The sequence below is a fragment of the Mauremys mutica genome, chromosome 5 (assembly GCF_020497125.1).
Source record: "Mauremys mutica isolate MM-2020 ecotype Southern chromosome 5, ASM2049712v1, whole genome shotgun sequence".
In the NCBI taxonomy this organism is placed as follows: domain Eukaryota; kingdom Metazoa; phylum Chordata; order Testudines; family Geoemydidae; genus Mauremys; species Mauremys mutica.
In genome coordinates this window covers 144,578,460-144,598,389 of record NC_059076.1, presented here as the reverse complement: position 1 = coordinate 144,598,389, position 19,930 = coordinate 144,578,460, and the positions used below count along the sequence as shown (strand labels likewise).

At 60.1% G+C, this 19,930-nt stretch overlaps 2 protein-coding genes across 6 annotated transcripts; both read left to right on the top strand.

Moving 5' to 3' along the window:
- Positions 1–4,595: 4,595 nt before the first annotated feature.
- Positions 4,596–7,874, top strand: LOC123371424 (N-acetyltransferase family 8 member 3-like). 2 transcript variants are annotated; one of them, XM_045019031.1, is made up of 3 exons: positions 4,596–4,685; positions 6,320–6,517; positions 7,052–7,874. In XM_045019031.1, exons 2-3 carry the CDS (start codon positions 6,444–6,446, stop codon positions 7,743–7,745), a joined length of 768 nt encoding a protein of 255 aa, XP_044874966.1. In that variant the 5' UTR covers positions 4,596–4,685; positions 6,320–6,443; the 3' UTR covers positions 7,746–7,874. The 2 variants fall into 2 exon arrangements, with proteins under 2 accessions (XP_044874966.1, XP_044874965.1); XM_045019030.1 differs by lacking the exon at positions 4,596–4,685 and adding an exon at positions 4,707–4,869.
- A 3,143-nt stretch (positions 7,875–11,017) lies between these two features.
- LOC123370619 (N-acetyltransferase family 8 member 3-like) lies at positions 11,018–17,376 on the top strand. Of its 4 annotated transcripts, none has more exons than XM_045017253.1 (3): positions 11,018–11,199; positions 14,671–14,868; positions 15,397–17,376. In XM_045017253.1, exons 1-3 carry the CDS (start codon positions 11,069–11,071, stop codon positions 16,088–16,090), a joined length of 1,023 nt encoding a protein of 340 aa, XP_044873188.1. In that variant the 5' UTR covers positions 11,018–11,068; the 3' UTR covers positions 16,091–17,376. The 4 variants fall into 4 exon arrangements, with proteins under 4 accessions (XP_044873188.1, XP_044873189.1, XP_044873190.1 ...); XM_045017254.1 differs by having other exon boundaries at positions 11,114–11,419; positions 15,397–17,374; XM_045017255.1 differs by lacking the exon at positions 11,018–11,199 and adding an exon at positions 12,776–12,872 and having other exon boundaries at positions 15,397–17,374.
- The last annotated feature ends 2,554 nt before the right edge of the window (positions 17,377–19,930 follow it).

The following is a 19,930-nucleotide window of genomic DNA, read 5'->3' as shown; positions in this document are numbered from 1 at the left end:
CCTGAGCAGCAAATGTAACTTTTCTTGTCTGCATAGTAAACACTGGCCTTTTTATCTGTTTGAATAATCAAAGTGGTGCTTTCCAGTTGCAAAGATTTGAACTGCTTCCTGAAGGTCCACAGTGTGGGCCAGCTCATGCTCTAAGGTGCCACAAGTACTGCTGTTCTTTTTGCGATACAGACTAACACGGCTGCTACTCTGAAATCTATTGAGATGGTTGCAAGACCGACCAGCCTATCCTGTGTCATTGTGGAGCGTAGATGTGTTTGTATTAACTTCAGCTGGGAGAAGCTGCATTCTCCACTGGCAACTGTTATAAGAAGTGTTAGAAGTATGCACAGAGCAACAAAAGCATTTGGAAATTTACCAAGCCAGCACAAAACGCTCTCTGTATTACCTCACTGGTTACTCAGAAGTCCAAACAATGTAGTTCCCTTAAAGTGATCCAGCCTCAGGACTCAATCCAGACACACACGTTAGATAGGATGACAATTACTGAAAATCTGATCTCATCATATAAAAGAAAAGGTTCTTCCAATCCCAAAGGATCAGCCACACACCCAGGTCCAATTATAACTTAGATCTTACCCAAGATGCACATTACAGCCAATTCTTATTAACTAAGCTAAAATTTATTACAAAAGAAAAGAGAGCGAGAGTTGGTTAAAAGATCAATATACAGACAGACTTGAATTCAATTCTTGAGGTTCAGATACACAGCAGAGATGAGCTTGTACTTGCCAAAACTCCTTTAAGAAATAGTCCATAGGTTATAGTCCAATGTCCATATTCAGGGTGGCTTCAGTCAGTGACTGGGGATCTCAATCCTTGTGGCTTAAAACCCAAAGCAGATCTGAGATGAAACAGGATCGTGTCCCAGGGTTCTTATACATTTCCAGCAGCCTTTTGGCCTGAGAAAACAATAGGCTTAAATCCTTCTCCCAAACATCCTGGCAATTAGCACAGGGGAATTTATCCATTAAACAGTTCAGATACAGGTTACCACAACCTTCATAGAGACAATAATACTATTTCACTCAAGTGTCTTCCTAAATGTTAATATTCCTTTTTTGATCTTTGAAAAAAGCTCTAGCAATAGACAAGACTTGTTTACTTAAGTCACAAGACCTGAGCAAACACCTCCCCTTCTGTCTCTAACAATGCAGACTTGCATTTCAAAGCGCTGTTCATTTACAGATCTTCCTATCCAGTCTCTAAAGTTCGGCCCTGGGTCAGGTCAATCTGTGAGTTAATTAACACTTTCGGGCCCTGTCATCTTTCAATGAGTGTGACAAAGTGGGACTGTTCGTACTGGGGGCTGGGAATGCTGGGTGCAGGCCTCTAAGTATCTAGCAAAGCAGAAGGCCGAATGCCTGACACTCTGTCTCCTAGCAACTGATGGCCCGAGCACCTCCCCTGCAAAGGTGCATCTAAAGGTGTTGGAGACAAAGGGGGCAGGTGACCTCCTGGCCGGGAAAGAAGCTGAGCAGAGAGGAGGGGCCGGAGGGGGTTGGGAGACTGGAGCTGGCTGGGGAAAAGAGGGCAAGCAGAGAGAGAGGGGTCTGATCCCCGATGGGGGTTATGGGGCCCCAAGATGGACCTAACAGGGGGGATCCTGTTATCTGTGCCTGCAAGACCTGTGTTGGACTGTGTTCCTGTCGTCTAAATAAACCTTCTGCTTTACTGGCTGGCTGAGAGTCATGGTGAATCGGCAGGGAGCCCAGGGGTGCAGGGCCTGACTCCCCTACACTCTGTGACAACTGGTGGCAGAGGTGGGATCGACGGCACCCCGTGGACGGCGCTTCCTGCAGTAAGTGACTGGGGCGCAGTAAAACAAAGGGGCGATTAACCCCTGGGAGAGTGTGACCAGAGAGAAGGACTTTGCAGTAACAGGGTCCCCCAGGGGATCGCAGCGAGCGGTCCCAGGGGCGGAGGAGGCTGCAGCTCGACCCTGGCAGAGACGGGTGACCTCAAGGACTGGCACACTAGGGGTCCCCCTGGAACCCGTGGGGAGTGGCGAGCACCCCGGCCTGCGAGTGGCCAGCAGGAAGATGTATGCCCAGCAGCGCAAGTGCGACCTGGTGGAGCTGTGCAAGCTGAGGGGGCTGCACAGTGGGAAGCTCACCAAGGACCAGCTGATTGCCCGGCTGGAGGAGACAGATTGTGTGAATGAACCGATCCCTGTCTCTGAGGGAAGCAGCCGGGCAGATGCAGCGCAGGCACCAGTGTCTGTCCCCGCTGGGAGTGGTCAGCCGGCCGCTGAGGGCTCCCCGAGACCTCCCACCCCTAGGCCTAGGGGGAGGGGGAGGAGGAGTCCAGATACCGAGGGCACCGTGACCCCCCCCGGCCAGCAGGGGATCGGCCCGGCGAAGCTCCCCCCCCAGCCGGGGATCGTCCCGGCGACGCTCGGCCTCCATGGAGCGTAGGCGGCTGGACTGGGAGAGAGAGATAAAACTGAGAGAGCTGGAGGATTGTGAGAGACAGAGGGAACATGAGAAGAGACAGAGGGAACGTGAGGAGAGACAAAGCCAGCGTGAGCTGGAGGAGAAGCAGAAGCAGCGCGAATACGAGGAGCGGGAGAAGGAGCAGCAGCGCAGACATGAGCTGGCCCTGGCCCAGCTGAGCAACAGTAAGGCCCCGGGTGCGGTGAGTGAGGGGGGACCCAAGCCTACAAAGAGCTTTGATAAGAGCTTCCTGGCCCGGCGTAAGGAGGGGGAGGACATAGACACCTTCCTGACGGCCTTTGAGAACGCCTGCAAGCTGCACCAGGTTGACCCCGCAGACAGGATCCGGTGCCTCACCCCCTTACTGGACTCCACCGCCGTGGAGGTGTACAGCCGAATGAGAGGGGCGGAGGCGGGGGACTACAACCTGTTCAAAGAGGCCCTGCTCCGCGAGTTTGGGCTGACCCCGGAGATGTACCGGAAAAGGTTCCGGAGTCAACTTAAGACCCGGGAGGTCACATACCTACAACTGGTCAACCGGGCGCAGGGATACGCCCGCAAGTGGACGGCTGGGGCCCAAACTAGAGAGGACCTGCTTGACCTATTCATACTGGAGCACCTGTATGAGCAGTGCCCGTCGGACCTGAGGCGGTGGTTGATGGACCAGAAGCCGGAGGACCTGCAGCATGCAGGCCGGCTGGCCGACGAGTTTGTGGACCGTCGGGCAGGGGATAGCAGGGAGGCGTCTCAAGAGAGCAGGTCTGCCTCGATGCAGAGAGAGAGTCACCCTGAGACCACCCAAAAGGGGAATCGGGAGAACCCCCTCCCAAAGGGAACGGCCAGCGCCAGGGACAACCGACCGGTTCGAGGGGACCAATGGGACATGCGCTGCTATCACTGTGGCCAGAGGGGCCACCTGTAGTCCCAGTGCCCCAGACCCACGGACAAACTGAGCAGACCGACCCCCCACCGGGTTAACTTGGTAGAGACCCAGTCGGATGAGGGGCAGCGTTCGCAGGAAAGGGGGGCTGGCCGCGTACCACCTGCGAAGGAGGGAGGGGGGCCCCGGGTCGGCCCCTCCGAGGGGCTGGATGCTCCCAGCCCTGAGTTTTGGGTTTACAGGGTGGGCACAGGGCTGCCCCTCCGGAGCGAGTGCCTTGTTCCCCTGGAGGTAGACGGGAAGGAGGCCACTGGGTACTGGGACACGGGCGCAGAGGTGACGCTGGCCCGGCCCGAGGTGGTGGACCCAGATCGGATGGTGCCCAACACCTACCTGACCCTGCGGGGTGTGATCGGGACCCCATTCAAGGTGCCTGTGGCGAGGGTACACCTGAAGTGGGGGGACAAGGAGGGCCCCAAGGACGTGGGGGTGCACCCACATTTGCCCACGGAGGTGTTAATGGGGGGGATCTCGAGGACTGGCCAAGTAACACCCGGGGTGCCCTGGCCGTGAACCGTAGTCCGAGTCGACGCAGGGCTCTGCACCCTGACACCGGGGAAGGTACTCTGCCCGAGGCGCAGGGCCCTGACCCGGTGGGGAGGGAACGCCCAGGGGCAGGGCTCAGAGAGGCTGTGGCCTCAGACCCAGCCGGTGAGAGAGAGCAGATCCCCGTCCCTGCCCCAGCGGCTGAGTACCAGGCCGCGGTGCGGGAAGACCCCTCCCTGCGGAGCATAGGGGACCTGGCCAACCTCGGGGGGGGACAGACCATGGGGGGAGGTGGCCGGAAAAGGTTCCTGTGGGAGAAGGGGCTCCTGTACCGAGAATGGGCTCCCCCAGGGACGATGGAGTCAGGGGGGATCAGGAGGCAGCTGGTGGTACCCCAGGAGTATCGCCACCAGCTGCTGTGCCAGGCCCATGACATTCCCCCCTCAGGGCACCAGGGAGCCTGGCATACCCAGCAGAGGCTGCTACAGAACTATTACTGGCCTGGGGTCTTTGCCCATGTCCGGCAGCACTGCCGCTCCTGTGACTTCTGCCAGAGGGGGAGGAAGGCCCGGGACAGGGGGAAGATGGCTGTAAGACCCGGGCCCCGCCCCGAGGAGCCTGTCCAGAGGGGGGCCAGGGTCAGAAGGGGGGCTCTGAACCGAGAGAGAAACACGCCCAGACATCCCGCAGCAGGTCAGGGGCAGAGCTGGGGTAGCCCCGCCTCCTGCACGCTAGCCCACCGCCCCAGCCACTCGCCCACACTGCCTGGCTGCTGGCTGCTGCGGGACGTGGCCGAGGCCTGACCCCTAGGGCGGGTGGGTCGTGCTGTCCAAGGCCCTGAGCTGGCCAGCCCGCAGCTCCCACACAGGAGGTGTTAGTGGGGGGCTGTTGGTGGGGACTGGCTGGCCAGGCCGCAGCTACACTGAGCTTTGGAGCCCAGGCCGTTCTGAGAGCGGGGGAGAGAACCCAGGCGTCCTGCCCAGCCGGGCAGCAGAACAGGTATCACCAGGCGAGCACTGACTGCTGCGCTCCCTCTCCAGAGCTTCTGGCGGTGCCTGGGTGTGTCAGGGCCAGGCCGAACCGAGGGGATCCGGGGCACGTCAGGCCCTCCCCTGTGCCGGTCATGGAGCATTTCCCCGAGGGCAGCCGTCGCTCACCATGCCCCAGAGCAGGCGAGCCTTGTGAGCAGCACGAGGGTCCTGCCCTGTAGTTAGAGCCGTGACTGGGAGTCAGGCCAGCCGGGGTCTCCCCAGGGAAGTGTTAGATCCACAGAGCTTCGCGCCCAGGTGTGCAAGCCCAGGTGTGCAAAGGGAGGCACTGAGCAGCCTGCCCCCATCACCAGCAGTGCCAGGCTCCCGGGTCAGTGCCCAGCCCACCCCCCTGCAGCGGCCTGGGATGGCTGCTGGCTCCTGCGGGGGCTGGGGGTGACGCAGCAGGGAGCGGGGCAGGCTGCCCAGGGAATGTGTCTAGTTTTACTGGGGCTGTCTGCATGGGGGAGGGGAGAGCAGGGGGTGACTTTGGGTGAGGGACAGGACCTGAGCCTGGAAGGGGGGGGGTCACACCTTTGCCCGGGAAGCTGGACAAAGGGAGAGGAGGAGGGGGCAGAGCCGGCTGCAGGGGTTTTTATTGTCAGTTTGGGGCTGGCTGGGAGGAGGCAGGAACCCCACGTCTGGGTCTAAGCTCCTTGCCCCCAGAGGGACCTGGCTGAGGGGTCCTGGCTGTACCTACAAGCCCTGCTTGGGACCGTGTCCTGTCGGCTAATAACCCGTCTGTGTTACTGGCTGGCTGAGAGTCAGGGTGAGTCGCAGGAAGTGGGGGTGCAGGGCCCTGACTCCCCCACACTGCGTGACACTGGGGTTATGCTCACGCACTCCGACAACGAGGCTGGGGAGAATGTTTTTCTGTTTGCTGTGATCACTGCCTGGGGGGAGACAAATCAAACCACCAGACAAACGCTCCGGGGGGGTGGGGAAGTGGCCGTGCAGGGGGTTTATGGCCATTCGTGCCTTAAAACAATCCCCGAGCTGTGTGCCTGCCGTGGTGCACGGAGCTGGACGCCCTGCGGGCTGTTGGCCATGCCCAGGGAGGACGGCAGTCCCGGCTGTGCAGCTGACGGTGCCAGGCAGGGGCAGCGACTCTGGGCCGTCCCGGGCAGCATGGGCCGTTGTGCCTTGTTCTATGTCCCAAACACCGGGGCTCCCCGCCCCTTCCCTCCCACCCCTTCGGTCCTCTCTGTCCAGCTGACACCTGCCTCCTCTGGGGTCTCCCACCCCCTCCCACTGCCCAGGCCTCTCCTCCCATCCCAGGGCTGGGCCCCCTGCCCTGCTCCTTGCTGGGGAAGGTGAAAGAGCAGAGGAGGAATAAGGAATCCAGGAAGTGCCCCATGGAGTTGAGGAGCTTCCCGGGGGCTTGGTCCCAGCGGACGGTTATTGTCCTTTGTCCCCTGCAGCGTGGGGCACAAGCCCTGGATACAGAGCGGCTCTTCTCCCACGAGTCCAGGAAGCCTCTTCTGCTCCCGACCGTGGAATCTCCGGGGACTCGGGCTCCAGGGATCTGCTCCCAACACTCCTGCAATGGCAGCAGGTCGTCCTGAGCAGAGAGCGCCCAACGGGCCGGCTGTGACCCCGCAGCGCTGCACCCCCGCTGGGTAGGTACCGCGCTGGCCCAGGGGACAAGGGTGACAGGACCACTGCAGTGCGAGCTGCTCTGTGCGTGGATCTGGGGGAGGGGAGAGGCTGATCCACAAACACCTGCCGTCCCCCTCCAGCCGGGATCGCAGCCCCGTTACTCTGGGGAGCTGCTTGGAGCGTGGGGCATGGAACCTCCACGGCCAGCCTGTCACCAGCTGGGGCTGGCGTTTAAAGGGGCAGCGTCCGCCTAGTGAATCCCCCTGCCCTGCCCCCCAGCCCCTCTCTCCTGAGCCCCTGGGAGAGATTGTCTTCCCCCGCCCCCCACCCGTTCCTGGTGCTCCTCTCGCAGGGCAGGGCTGATGGGCGGGTGCTGAGGTAGCTGGGAGTGGAGGGCAGGGCTGTGGGTGGAGGCGTGGAAGGTGTTTGCCAGGAGTCAGTGAGGGGGACGGGGGAGCTCAGTGCAGCGAGAAGTGAGGGGCACTGCGGGAAGTGGCCGGTGGATCAGCAAGGTCCCAACCCGCTCCCCTGGCTTTAAACTCTCTCTGCCCTAGAGTGCCTGGGCTGCATGGCCCCATGGCCCCGTACCGCATCCGGCAGTACGAGGACGGTGACTACGAGGCGGTGCGCACCATGTTCGGCCATGGGATTATGGAGCACGCTCCTGCTGCCTACATCCACATGCTGAAGTGTCTCCAGACCCAGCTGCTCTTCCTGGGCCTGTTCCTGGCCATGCTCGCAGGCTCTGGGTCCCTCCTGGTCTCCCTCCTGGCTCTCCTGCTCACTCTCATCGGGGGCTGGTTTTGCATCCAGTCTCTCTGGACCGAGTACGTCCAGCAGTTTCTTCGCAACGACCTACTGGACATCCGGAGAATCTACCTGCAGGCAGCAGACTCTTGTTTCTGGGTGGCAGAGGCTGAGGGGGTGGTGGTGGGCATGGTGGGGGCCATCCTGCCGGAGGACCCCTCGGAAAGGGGGCGCGCCCTGGAACTGAAGCGCATGTCCGTGGGGAGGGAGCACCGGGGCCGGGGCATTGGCAGGGTGCTCTGCAGGACGGTCATCCGCTTCGCCCAGGAACGCGGGTACAGTGCGGTCGTGCTGTCCACCTCCATGGTTCACTACTCGGCCCAGCAGCTATACGAGAGCTTGGGCTTCCAGAGGGTTTCAGAGAGGTCCCCATCCCGCCTCGCCAGCTTCCTGCAGTTCTCCGTGTTCTGTTACCGATACGAGATTCCAGGATCTCGCTGAAGGCTCAGGGGTGGATTCTTCACCTGCCCACTCAGCCGCTGGGAGCTTTGCCTGGCTTGTTAATTAACTCCCAGCAAGTTGCTACTTTTTGCCTTTTTGGTTAAAAAATAAACTGCGCTTGGAGGAAAAGTCTCGCTCGCAGACGCTGTTCTGATGCTGGCTTGGGATTATTGTTCCCCCAGGGCCAGGGGCTCCCCCTTCCCCACAGCCACCTGGGTCCCCTGGATCTGACCTTCACCCCTGGAGCTGAGCCGGCCAGGATCAGACTCACCCCATTCTGGGGCCCAGCGAGCCAGACCCCCACATCTGTCCTCACTTCCAGTACCCAGCCAGCTCCAATCTGAAAAACCGCCTCCAGCCCCCCCTGTTTTAGACTATGTTCCTGTCATCTAATAAACCTCCGTTTTACTGGCTGGCTGAGAGTCACGTCTGACTGCGCAGTGGGGGGGCAGGACCCTGTGGCTTCCCCAGGACCCCGCTGGGGTGGACTCGCTGTGGGAAGCGCATGGAGGGGCAGAGGATGCTGAATGCTCCAAGGAGAGACCCAGGAAGGTGGAAGACGTGAGCTTCTTGCCCTGCAGACAGGCTGCTCCGAGGGAGAGGAGGCTCCCCAGAGTCCTGCCTGGCTTGGTGGGGGAGCAGTTCCAGAGCATCGCCCGGGGACCCTGTGACACAGGGACTAGCCAAGCGGCTGGGAACGGCCCTTGTTGCTGGAAGCAGCTTACACCAGATGGGTGCCCCTCCGTGCCAGGAACACACCATGGCTTTGTGGTTGTGGAAAGCTTGTGAACCTGACATATTTGGGGTGCATTGCGTAATACACCAAGAAGTGCTCGGCGCTAAACCTGACAAGGGAGACAGGCTGAAACCTGTAAGGGACCACGTGGTGCAGATTGTTCACTTCATATGCGCTCGCCCCCTGTGTCACCGTCCAGGTGGGGAACTTGTGGACTAATTGAAACAGAAGATGGAGACCTCGTCACGCCCACTGACATGCGGTGGTTACGCCGTGGTTAAAGTCCTGGGCCGTTCCCTGGCACGTCTACCAGAAATCCAGCCGGTTCTTGCTCAGAAATCTCAAACGTACCAGAGTTAGAAGATGAAAACTGGATTTTGGATGTGGCTTTTCTCGTCGACATCACTGGTCACCTGAACGTGTTGAATGAGTCATTGCAGGGGAAGAAAATCACCTCTTGCCCACACTAATTGTAGGGGTGTGAAAATTCATGCTACACCTGCAGTCAATGTCACCTCAGTTACCTCCATGTGACTACACTCTCTGCCCGCAGTTGAAAAAAACGCTAGACAAACACTGATCAAGGAACTGAATCTGATCCGTCAGTTCACAGACAAGTGCTGGCTACACTGGCAGAGTGTTTCGACAACCACTTTTCTTCTCAGAGAGATCTGAAGTCCTGCATCTCCGCACTCTCAAGTCCATTTGCGTTTGATCTGCGCAAATGTGGAGTCGCATGGCAGAGCTTTGGGGGGTGCCACAGAGTGTGGGGGAGTCCGGGCCCTGCACCCTCACTTCCTGCGACTCACCCTGACTCTCAGCCAGCCAGTAACACAGCAGGGTTATTAGCCGACAGGACACAGTCCCAAGAAGGGCTTGTGGGTACAGCCAGGACCCTGCAGCCAGGTCCCTCTGGGGGCAAGGAGCTTAGACCCCAGACTTGGGTTCCTGCCTCCTCCCAGCCAGCCCCAAACTGAACCCCCTCCTCCAGCTGGCTCCCTCCCCTCCCCCCGGCTCCTCCTCTCCCTTTGTCTAGTGTCCCAGGCAAAGGTGTCACCTGGCCCCACCCCCCTCCTGGCTCAGGTTACAGGCTCAGGTACCGACCCTCAAATAAAGTCACCCCCACATCTCCCCTCCCCCATGCAGACAGTCCCAGCAGAACTAGACAACATTCCCATCCCTGATATTCTGTGATTCTATGAGAAGCAACACACGGTGTCTTTGATCACACATATTAGTAAGGATACAAGAATATCAAAAGGCAACCCCAAAATTCTGTCAAGCCCACAAACAGGCCTATATGTAACACCTAGCATCCCAGAAGAGCCTGCTCTGCTATTGGCTGATGGCAGAGGAAGGCTGGCCCAGTGGTTAGGGCCCTGACTAGGAGTCAGAGCTGGGTTCGATTGCCTGCCTGTGTGAGTGTGAACAAGCCTCTCCGTGCCTGAGCCAGGGTAAGAGCATTTCCCGAGCCCGCGGGGCCAGGTACCTTATTGTCAGATTCTTCTGTCCTAAGTGCAACTTGTCCTTGTTGAATCTCATCAGATTTCTTTTGGCCCAATCCTCCAATTTGTCTAGGTCCCTCTATCCCTTCCCTCCAGCTTAGTGTCATCTGCGAATTGGCTGAAGATGCAGTTCATCCCATCATCCAGATCATTAATGAAGATGTTGAACAAAACCGGCCCCAGGACCGACCCCTGGGGCACCTGGCATGATACCAGCTACCAACTAGACATGGAGCTGTTGATCACTACCCGTTGAGCCCGACGATCTAGCCAGCTTTCTATCCACCTTACAGTCCGTTCATCCAGCCCATACTTCTTTAACTTGCTGGCAAGAATAGTGTGGGAGACCGTATCTAAAGCTTTGCTAAAGTCAAGATACATCACATCTACGGCTTTCCCCATATCCACGGAGCCAGTTATCTCCTCATAGAAGGCAGTCAGGTTGGTCAGGCATGATGGCCTTGGTGAATCCATGCTGACTGTTCCTGATCACTTTCCTCTCCTCTAAGTGCTTCAGAATTGATTCCTGGAGGACCTGCTCCATGATTTTTCCAGGGACTGAGGTGAGGCTGACCGGTCTGTAGTTTCCTGGATCCTCCTTCCCTTTTTTTAAAGATGGGCACTACATTGGCTTTTTTCCAGTCATCTGGGACCTCCCCTGATCACCACGAATTTTCAAAGATAATGGCCAATGGCTCTGCAATCACATCAGCCAACTCCCTCAGCACCCTGGGATGCATTCGATCCGGCCCCATGGACTTGTGCATGTCCAGCTTTTCTAAATAGTCCTTAACCTGTTCTTTCACCACTGAGGGCTGCTCACCTCCTCCCCATACCGTGCTGCCCCGTGCAGCCGTCTGGGAGCTGACCTTGTCTGTGCAGACCCAGGGCAAAAAAAGCATTGAGTACTTCAGCTTTTTCCACATCCTCTGTCACTAGGTTGCCACCCCCATTCAGCAAGGGGCCACACTTTCCCTGACCTTCTTGTTGCTAACATACCTGTAGAAACCCTTCTTGTTACTCTTAACCTCTCGTTAGCTGCAACTCCAGTTGTGCTTTGGCCTTCCTGATTACACCCCTGCATGCTCGAGCACGCCACCCTGCGCGTTCTCGTTCAGTCGCTCTTCCACAGGAAACACAGAGACGTTCCTGCTCCCTCCTTTCACTTTCACTGCCCTGCAGAACACTCTCCACCCGCCTTCGCTGGCCTGAGGTAGGGGGTGTATGTGGGTGAGATAAACCAGTGGTTCTCAGCCAGGGATACATGTGTCCCGGGGGTACGCAGGGGTCTTCCAGCTTGGACATCAACTCATCTAGAGATTTGCCTAGTTTTACAACAAGCCACGTAAACAGCACGAGCGAAGTCAGCACAAACTCAAATTTCATACAGACACTGACAGGTTTATACTGCTCTATAGATGATAAACTGAAACGTAAGTACAGTATTTATATTCCAATCGATTTATTTTATAAGTACATGGCATAAATGAGACGCAGCCATTGGGCTGTGACACGTTGGTATTTTTATGTCTGGTTTTGTAAGGAAGCAGATTTAAGTGAGATGACACTTGTGGGGTACGCAAGAGAAGCCAGCCCCCTGAGAGGGGTACACTGGTCTGGAACGGTTGAGAGCCGCTGAGACAAAGCACCGATGTCAGGCTTGTTTGCATGGCAATAGCCGGGAGCCTTCCATCCGGTTAGGACTTGCAGCGGCCAGCCTAGGCGCGGGAAGTAGGGGTGTAGGGGTGCTGCAGGACCCCCAGGTTTTACGCAGGCCTCTGCTCCTGGCCCCAGGCCCACCCCCAGCTGTGGCCCCAGCCTCGGCCCCCTCACCCCTGTCTGTGTCCCCCCTCACCCGGAGACATCGCCCTGCTCCCAGCCTCAGCGCGGGGGGAGGGGCGCGGACAGGGTTAAGGGGGACGCGAGGTAAAAACTTTGGGGACAGTTTCGCTATAAAACGTCCCGGCCCCTCAGACAGCCCTGGCGCAGCCTGTGGATTCTCCGCAGTAACCGCAGCATCAGGGGTGTCTCTCCTCGGCAGAGCTGGCACAGGAGCTGGTACAGCCTGAACTGGCCGTCAGCTCGCTCCAGTGGGATGCGAATAGCCCGGGGCAGGTTTCATTGTTCTTTGCATGTCCTGAGTGCCCCCCCCCCCCGGATCTGGGCAAGAGGTTCTGGGAGGGGGAAAGGGCTGTGGCTCCAGTTTGCTCATCCCCCCCCGCCCCCCAGTTCCACCTGTAGGTGAACTATTCGTTGTGTGTGTGGCCCCCGCAGCGCCTGGCCCCCCATTGTCCTGCACACACGCAGCCAGCCAGGCTCTGCCCCCAGCAGCTGCCAGGCCACAGAGACGCCCCAGGCAAAGGGCCGAGGGGAAACCCGCCCAGACGTCCCGCAGCAGGTCAGGGGCAGAGCTGGGGTAGCCCCGCCTCCTGCACGCTAGCCCACCGCCCCAGCCACTCGCCCACACTGCCTGGCTGCTGGCTGCTGCGGGACGTGGCCGAGGCCTGACCCCGAGGGCGGGTGGGTCGTGCTGTGACCCCCTTGCAGAGATGGGGGCTCCCAGCACAGAGCAGCTCGAGCGGACGCAGCTATAATCCGCTTCCACGCCCGCCGGGAGGGAGGGGAGCAGCTAGAGGGGGGGTTCTGGGGGGGGGCGAGCAGCTTATTGCTCGAGTGCGGCAGTCGGGGGGGAGCTGACCTGCCCCCCAGGCGGAGCTGCCTGTCAGGCTCTCTCTGAAGCCGGCTGTCCCTTTAAGCAGCCTGGGCCCCGCCCGCTGGCTGGATTCCCGGGGGGGGGGCGGCTACGGCTCGGCTCTAGGCAGCTGGCGGGGGAGCTCCTGGCTGGAAGGGGCGGGGGGGGTCACTCCGGCCGGGGTCTGTGCACAGGTGAGTCCGGCAGCTGGGGGGGGGCACTGCAGCGTGTCGCTGCACTCTGGGGTTTTGCACGGCCCCAGAAGCATGGCTGGCCGGGGGGCCTGTGCCATGGTGCTATGGGGCTGCTCGGGAGAGGAACTGGCTTTGCTCCTCGCTCAGCTGCAAACGCAGGAACTGAAACCGCGTCCAAGGCCCTGAGCTGGCCAGTCCGCAGCTCCCACACAGGAGGTGTTAGTGGGGGGCTGTTGGTGGGGACTGGCTGGCCAGGCCGCAGCTACACTGAGCTTTGGAGCCCAGGCCGTTCTGAGAGCGGGGGAGAGAACCCAGGCGTCCTGCCCAGCCGGGCAGCAGAACAGGTATCACCAGGCGAGCACTGACTGCTGCGCTCCCTCTCCAGAGCTTCTGGCGGTGCCTGGGTGTGTCAGGGCCAGGCCGAACCGAGGGGATCCGGGGCACGTCAGGCCCTCCCCTGTGCCGGTCATGGAGCATTTCCCCGAGGGCAGCCGTCGCTCACCATGCCCCAGAGCAGGCGAGCCTTGTGAGCAGCACGAGGGTCCTGCCCTGTGGTTAGAGCCGTGACTGGGAGTCAGGCCAGCTGGGGTCTCCCCAGGGAAGTGTTAGATCCACAGAGCTTCGCGCCCAGGTGTGCAAGCCCAGGTGTGCAAAGGGAGGCACTGAGCAGCCTGCCCCCATCACCAGCAGTGCCAGGCTCCCGGGTCAGTGCCCAGCCCACCCCCCTGCAGCGGCCTGGGATGGCTGCTGGCTCCTGCGGGGGCTGGGGGTGATGCAGCAGGGAGCGGGGCAGGCTGCCCAGGGAATGTGTCTAGTTTTACTGGGGCTGTCTGCATGGGGGAGGGGAGAGCAGGGGGTGACTTTGGGTGAGGGACAGGACCTGAGCCAGGAAGGGCGGGGGGGGTCACACCTTTGCCCGGGAAGCTGGACAAAGGGAGAGGAGGAGGGGGCAGAGCCGGCTGGAGGGGTTTTCAGTGTCAGTTTGGGGCTGGCTGGGAGGAGGCAGGAACCCCACGTCTGGGGTCTAAGCTCCTTGCCCCCAGAGGGACCTGGCTGAGGGGTCCTGGCTGTACCCACAAGCCCTGCTTGGGACCGTGTCCTGTCGGCTAATAACCCGTCTGTGTTACTGGCTGGCTGAGAGTCAGGGTGAGTCGCAGGAAGTGGGGGTGCAGGGCCCTGACTCCCCCACACTGCGTGACACTGGGGTTATGCTCACGCACTCCGACAACGAGGCTGGGGAGAATGTTTTTCTGTTTGCTGTGATCACTGGCTGGGGGGAGACAAATCAAACCACCAGACAAACGCTCCGGGGGGGTGGGGAAGTGGCCGTGCAGGGGGTTTATGGCCATTCGTGCCTTAAAACAATCCCCGAGCTGTGTGCCTGCCGTGGTGCACGGAGCTGGACGCCCTGCGGGCTGTTGGCCATGCCCAGGGAGGACGGCAGTCCCAGCTGTGCAGCTGACGGTGCCAGGCAGGGGCAGCGACTCTGGGCCGTCCCGGGCAGCATGGGCCGTTGTGCCTTGTTCTATGTCCCAAACGCCGGGGCTCCCCGCCCCTTCCCTCCCACCCCTTCGGTCCTCTCTGTCCAGCTGACACCTGCCTCCTCTGGGGTCTTCCACCCCCTCCCACTGCCCAGGCCTCTCCTCCCATCCCAGGGCTGGGCCCCCTGCCCTGCTCCTTGCTGGGGAAGGTGAAAGAGCAGAGGAGGAATAAGGAATCCAGGAAGTGCCCCATGGAGTTGAGGAGCTTCCTGGGGGCTTGGTCCCAGCGGACGGTTATTGTCCTTTGTCCCCTGCAGCGTGGGGCAAAGTCCCTGGATACAGAGCGGCTCTTCTCCCACGAGTCCAGGAAGCCTCTTCTGCTCCCGACCGTGGAATCTCCGGGGACTCGGGCTCCAGGGATCTGCTCCCAACACTCCTGCAATGGCAGCAGGTCGTCCTGAGCAGAGAGCGCCCAACGGGCCGGCTGTGACCCCGCAGCGCTGCACCCCCGCTGGGTAGGTACCGCGCTGGCCCAGGGGACAAGGGTGACGGGACCACTGCAGTGCGAGCTGCTCTGTGCGTGGATCTGGGGGAGGGGAGAGGCTGAGCCACGAACACCTGCCGTCCCCCTCCAGCCGGGATCGCAGCCCCGTTACTCTGGGGAGCTGCTTGGAGCGTGGGGCATGGAACCTCCACGGCCAGCCTGTCACCAGCTGGCATTTAAAGGGGCAGCGTCCACCTAGTGAATCCCCCTGCCCTGCCCCCCAGCCCCTCTCTCCTGAGCCCCTGGGAGAGATTGTCTTCCCCCACCCCCCACCCGTTCCTGGTGCTCCTCTCGCAGGGCAGGGCTGATGGGCGGGTGCTGAGGTAGCTGGGAGTGGAGGGCAGGGCTGTGGGTGGAGGCGTGGAAGGTGTTTGCCAGGAGTCAGTGAGGGGGACGGGTGAGCCCAGTGCAGCGAGAAGTGAGGGGCACTGCGGGAAGTGGCCGGTGGATCAGCAAGGTCCCAACCCGCTCCCCTGGCTTTAAACTCTGTCTGCCCTAGAGTGCCTGGGCCGCGCGGCCCCATGGCCCCGTACCGCATCCGGCAGTACGAGGATGGTGACTATGAGGCAGTGCGCACCATGTTCGGCCATGGGATTATGGAGTACGCTCCTGCTGCCTACATCCACGTGCTGAAGTGTCTCCAGACCCAGTTGCTCTTCCTGGGCCTGTTCCTCGCGGTGTTCGCAGCCTCCGGGTCCCTCCTGGTCTCCCTCCTGGCTCTCCTGCTCACTCTCATCGGGGGCTGGTTTTACATCCGGTCTCTCTGGACCGAGTACGTCCAGCAGTCTCTTCGCAACGACCTACTGGACATCCGGAGAACCTACCTGGAGGCAGCAGACTCTTGTTTCTGGGTGGCAGAGGCTGAGGGGGTGGTGGTGGGCATGGTGGGGGCCGTCCTGCCGGAGGACCCCTCGGAAAGGGGGCGCGCCCTGGAACTGAAGCGCATGTCCGTGGGGAGGGAGCACCGGGGCCGGGGCATTGGCAGGGCGCTCTGCAGGACGGTCATCCGCTTCGCCCAGGAACGCGGGTACAGTGCGGTCGTGCTGTCCACCTCCATGGTTCAGTACTCGGCCCAGCAGCTATACGAGAGCTTGGGCTTCCGGAGGGTCTTGGAGAGGTTCCCATCCCGCCTCGCCAGCTTCCTGCAGTTCTCCGTGTTCTGTTACCGATACGAGATTCCAGGATCTCGCTGAAGGCTCAGGGGTGGCGATTCTTCACCTGCCCACTCAGCCGCTGGGAGCTTTGCCTGGCTTGTTAATTAACTCCCAGCAAGTTGCTACTTTTTGCCTTTTTGGTTAAAAAATAAACTGCGCTTGGAGGAAAAGTCTTGCTCGCATGACACTGTTCTGATGCTGGCTTGGGATTATTGTTCCTCCAGGGCCAGGGGCTCCCCCTTCCCCACAGCCACCTGGGTCCCCTGGATCTGACCTTCACCCCTGGAGCTGAGCCGGCCAGGATCAGACTCACCCCCATTTGCTCAGTGGTTCCTAGATGATCCCTGACCCCTAAAGAACCAGGCGACCCTGGCAAGGAAACCTCCATGAAGGTTCATTTGAATTTTCACCCACTCTCCTTTGACAGGTTCGTGTCTCATTCCTGTCATCCACAGAAATGTCCAGTCCTTGGATCTTGCCAGTTTCTTCACCCCCCCGCACAACATCCAGTAGCAGTGAGTTCCACAGGCTGGCTCTGTGTTGTGTGGAAAGGCAATTCCTTTGCTAGGTTTACAGTCTCCCAGCGTTCACTGTTGCTGGCTGTCCCCTTGTCGGTGTATCCTGGGACAAGGAGAACAGATGCGCTGGATCTTCATGGGAGAGTTTTTTCCAGGCCCTTGTTCGTCCCCGTTGCCCTCCTCTGAACCCGCTAGTTCTGCAATGTCCTTTCGGAGCCGGACCGTATCCGGATCGACCTTCTCTTTGCTGCCCCGTGTGGGCCGGGCACGTGGCAGCCCTGGGTGCACGTGCTCACTTGCTCTCGCTCCTCGCAGCCCAGAGTACTCGGCACCTCCCCGACAGCCCCGCTCGCTCACCCGTTTCCAGGCAGCGCGAGGTGTCTCGATTGCAGCAGCAGCAGCCCTGGCAGGAGACAAGCGAGGGTGCAAATGCCCGGCTTGGCCGGAGCACACAGCTCAGTCTGGGGGGTCGTGTCCTCGGTGCTAAGGGCACAGCTGGGCAGCTGGTTCCCAGGGCCGTCGACGGAGACGTGGTAGCTCTGATTTGAGCTGCTGGGCTAAAAGTAGCCGTGTGCCTGCCGGAGCTCAGGCTAGCTGGCTGGGTACGTAGCCAGGGGAGGGCAGCTGGGACTGGACGTGGGCGGCTGGCTGGAGCTACGGGTCTCCCAGAGCGGTGTGACCCCAAGGGCCTTGTGTGCCAGCACCATGCAGCGCCCCCAGAACCCCGGCCCCACCCCGCACAGGGGCTGGGAGATGCCAATCCATTGGGGTCCTTGGCTGGGTGGTTCCGCCCAGGGGGAAAGCCCTGCACTGTTCTCAGCAGCCGGGATTCTGCGGCATCAGCTCCTCCCCAGCCATCCCCAGGGCAGGGACTCCTGCAGCAGCTGAGCCAGGCCCCAAGGGCTGATGGAGAGCAGGCCCCGCAGCGGGAGGAATGCCTGGTTTTAATCCTGCCCAGCACAAGGCTGGGCGGTGCAGTGGTCAGGGCACTGGCCTGGACTGGGGTGATGCTGGATCTATGCCCTGCTCTGCTACAGCCTGCCTGGGTGCCCTTGGGCCAGTCACTTAGCTGCTCTGTGCCTCAGTCCCTGACTGTGCTGGGGCGAGCAGCCCTGCCCTGCCTACGGCGGGGTGTGAGGACAGAGATGGTTTTAGTAAAGGGAAATCACGCCTCACCAATCTACTAGAATGCTTTGAGGGGGTCAACAAGCATGTGGACAAGGGGGATCCAGTGGGTCTAGTGTACTTAGATTTCCAGAAAGCCTTTGACAAGGTCCCTCACCAAAGGCTTTAAGCAAAGTGAGCTGCCATGGGATAAGAGGGAAGGTTCTCTCATGGTTTGATAACTGGCTAAAAGACACGAAACAAAGGGTAGGAAGAAATGGTCAGTTTTCAGAATGGAGGGGGGTAAATAGTGGTGTCCCCCAGGGGTCTGTACTGGGCCCAGTCCTATTCAACATATTCATAAATAATCTGGAAAAAGGGGTAAACAGTGAGGTGGCGAAATTTGCAGATAATACAAAATGACTAGAGTGGTAGCCGTGTTAGTCTGAATCAGCAAAAACCACGAGGAGTCCTTGTGGCACCTTAGAGACTAACAAACTTATTTGGGCATGAGCTTTCGTGGGCTAGAACCCACTTCATCAGATGCATGGAGTGGAAAATGGCCTAACGCCCTGCCTCCGCCAGCCCCCAGCACGGGCCTGCTTCTGGGAACGGGAAGAATCCAGAACGATAATGACGGCGCTGCCCAGGCCACGGAGGAGAGAAGCCAAGAGCCCAAGGAGCCAGGACCCCCTTTCCTGGCACATCGTATTTCTCCGACTAGCTCAGCAGCGGAGCCCTCTCCTCCCGGTGAAGCTGCACCAGCCCAGTCCAGCCCCCCGCCCCCCCCCCCTTCCCCAGGCCTCGGAAGCTGCCACCTGGCAGCAGAAGCCAGGCCCAGGCCGGGCACCCGTCTCCCTGTGCCCAGCTCCACTGGCAGGTACAATGGGCGGCTTGTCGGGCCCTACTGACACGGGGCCGTGGTGCTGGTCCGTACCTGGCTGCCGGTCGGGGGGCAGGACGCTGGGCCGGGGCTTTTTGCATTAGCAACGCTCCAGGAGCTGGGCACAGAGCACCCGACAGCACTGGGGTTCCCACCGGCTCCTTTTGTGTAGGAGCCAGGCTGGGCTGCCTGCCAGTGACCGAGGCTCCGTCCCCTCGGGCGGCAGAATGTGGGGGGCGGGGGACAGACCCGCCGGGGAGGTGATTGCATCTGTTTGGATTGACCAGCTAAGCTGTGAAGCAAACAGGGCTGCTTCCCCCTCCCCCCGGCCTGGCAGCCCATCCTCCCTAGCCCGCTGTTGGGGGCGTGGGGCAGGTGGAGGTGGGCTGGGGACGGTCAGTGATTGGGGGTGTTTGTCTCTGGGTAGAAGCGGGGGTTGTAGGGAGGCTGGGGTCAGGGGGTTAGGCTGCGCATTGAGTGACAGGCATGCTATAGGGTCAGCTACTCGGAAGGGGGGGTGCACACTTGGGGGGCTGGGCAGTGCCTGGGGGGAGGGGGCAGGGCAGGGACTAGCCAATCGGCTGGGAAAGGCCCTTGTTGCTGGAAGCAGCTTACACCAGATGGGTGCCCCTCCATGCCAGGAACACACCGTGGCTTTGTGGCTTCGTGGAAAGCTGACATATTTGGGGTGCATTGCGTAATACACCAAGAAGTGCTCGGTGCTAAACCTGACAAGGGAGACAGGCTGAAACCTGTAAGGGACCACGTGGTGCAGATTGTTCACTTCCTATGCGCTCGCCCCCTGTGTCACCGTCCGGGGGGGGAACTTGTGGACCAATTGAAACAGAAGATGGAGACCTCGTCACGCCCACTGAAGTGCGGTGGTTACGCCGTGGTTAAAGTCCTGGGCCGTTCCCTGGCACTTCTACCAGAAATCCAGCCGGTTCCTGCTCAGAAATCTCAACCGCACCAGAGTTAGAAGATGAAAACTGGATTTTGGATGTGGCTTTTCTCATCGACATCACTGGTCACCTGAATGTGTTGAATGAGTCATTGCAGGGGAAGAAAATCACCTCTTGCCCACACTGATTGTAGGGGTGTGAAAATTCATGCTACACCTGCAGTCAATGTCACCTCAGTTCTCTCCATGTGACGATGCCCTCTGCCCGCATGGACAAACGCTGAGCAAGGACCTGACTCTGAGCCGTCAGTTCACAGACAAGCGCTGGCAACACTGGCAGAGCGTTTCCAGAACCGCTTTTCTCCTCGGAGAGATCTGAAGCCCTGCCTCTCAGCGCGCTCACACCCATTTGCGTTTGACCTGGGCAGATGTGGAGCCGCATGGCAGAGCTCTGGAGGTTAAAAGGAAGTTTG

Excerpts from the sequence above, each read along its gene's own strand:
- LOC123371424 (XM_045019031.1), top strand. The coding sequence starts at position 6,444 with ATGGCAGCAGGTCGTCCTGAGCAGAGAGCGCCCAACGGGCCGGCTGTG. Across the intron at positions 6,518-7,051 it reads CAGCGCTGCACCCCCGCTGG|AGTGCCTGGGCTGCATGGCC; the intron begins GTAGGTACCGCG and ends TCTCTGCCCTAG.
- LOC123370619 (XM_045017253.1), top strand. The coding sequence starts at position 11,069 with ATGCTCGAGCACGCCACCCTGCGCGTTCTCGTTCAGTCGCTCTTCCAC. Across the intron at positions 11,200-14,670 it reads CCCGCCTTCGCTGGCCTGAG|CGTGGGGCAAAGTCCCTGGA; the intron begins GTAGGGGGTGTA and ends TGTCCCCTGCAG. Across the intron at positions 14,869-15,396 it reads CAGCGCTGCACCCCCGCTGG|AGTGCCTGGGCCGCGCGGCC; the intron begins GTAGGTACCGCG and ends TGTCTGCCCTAG.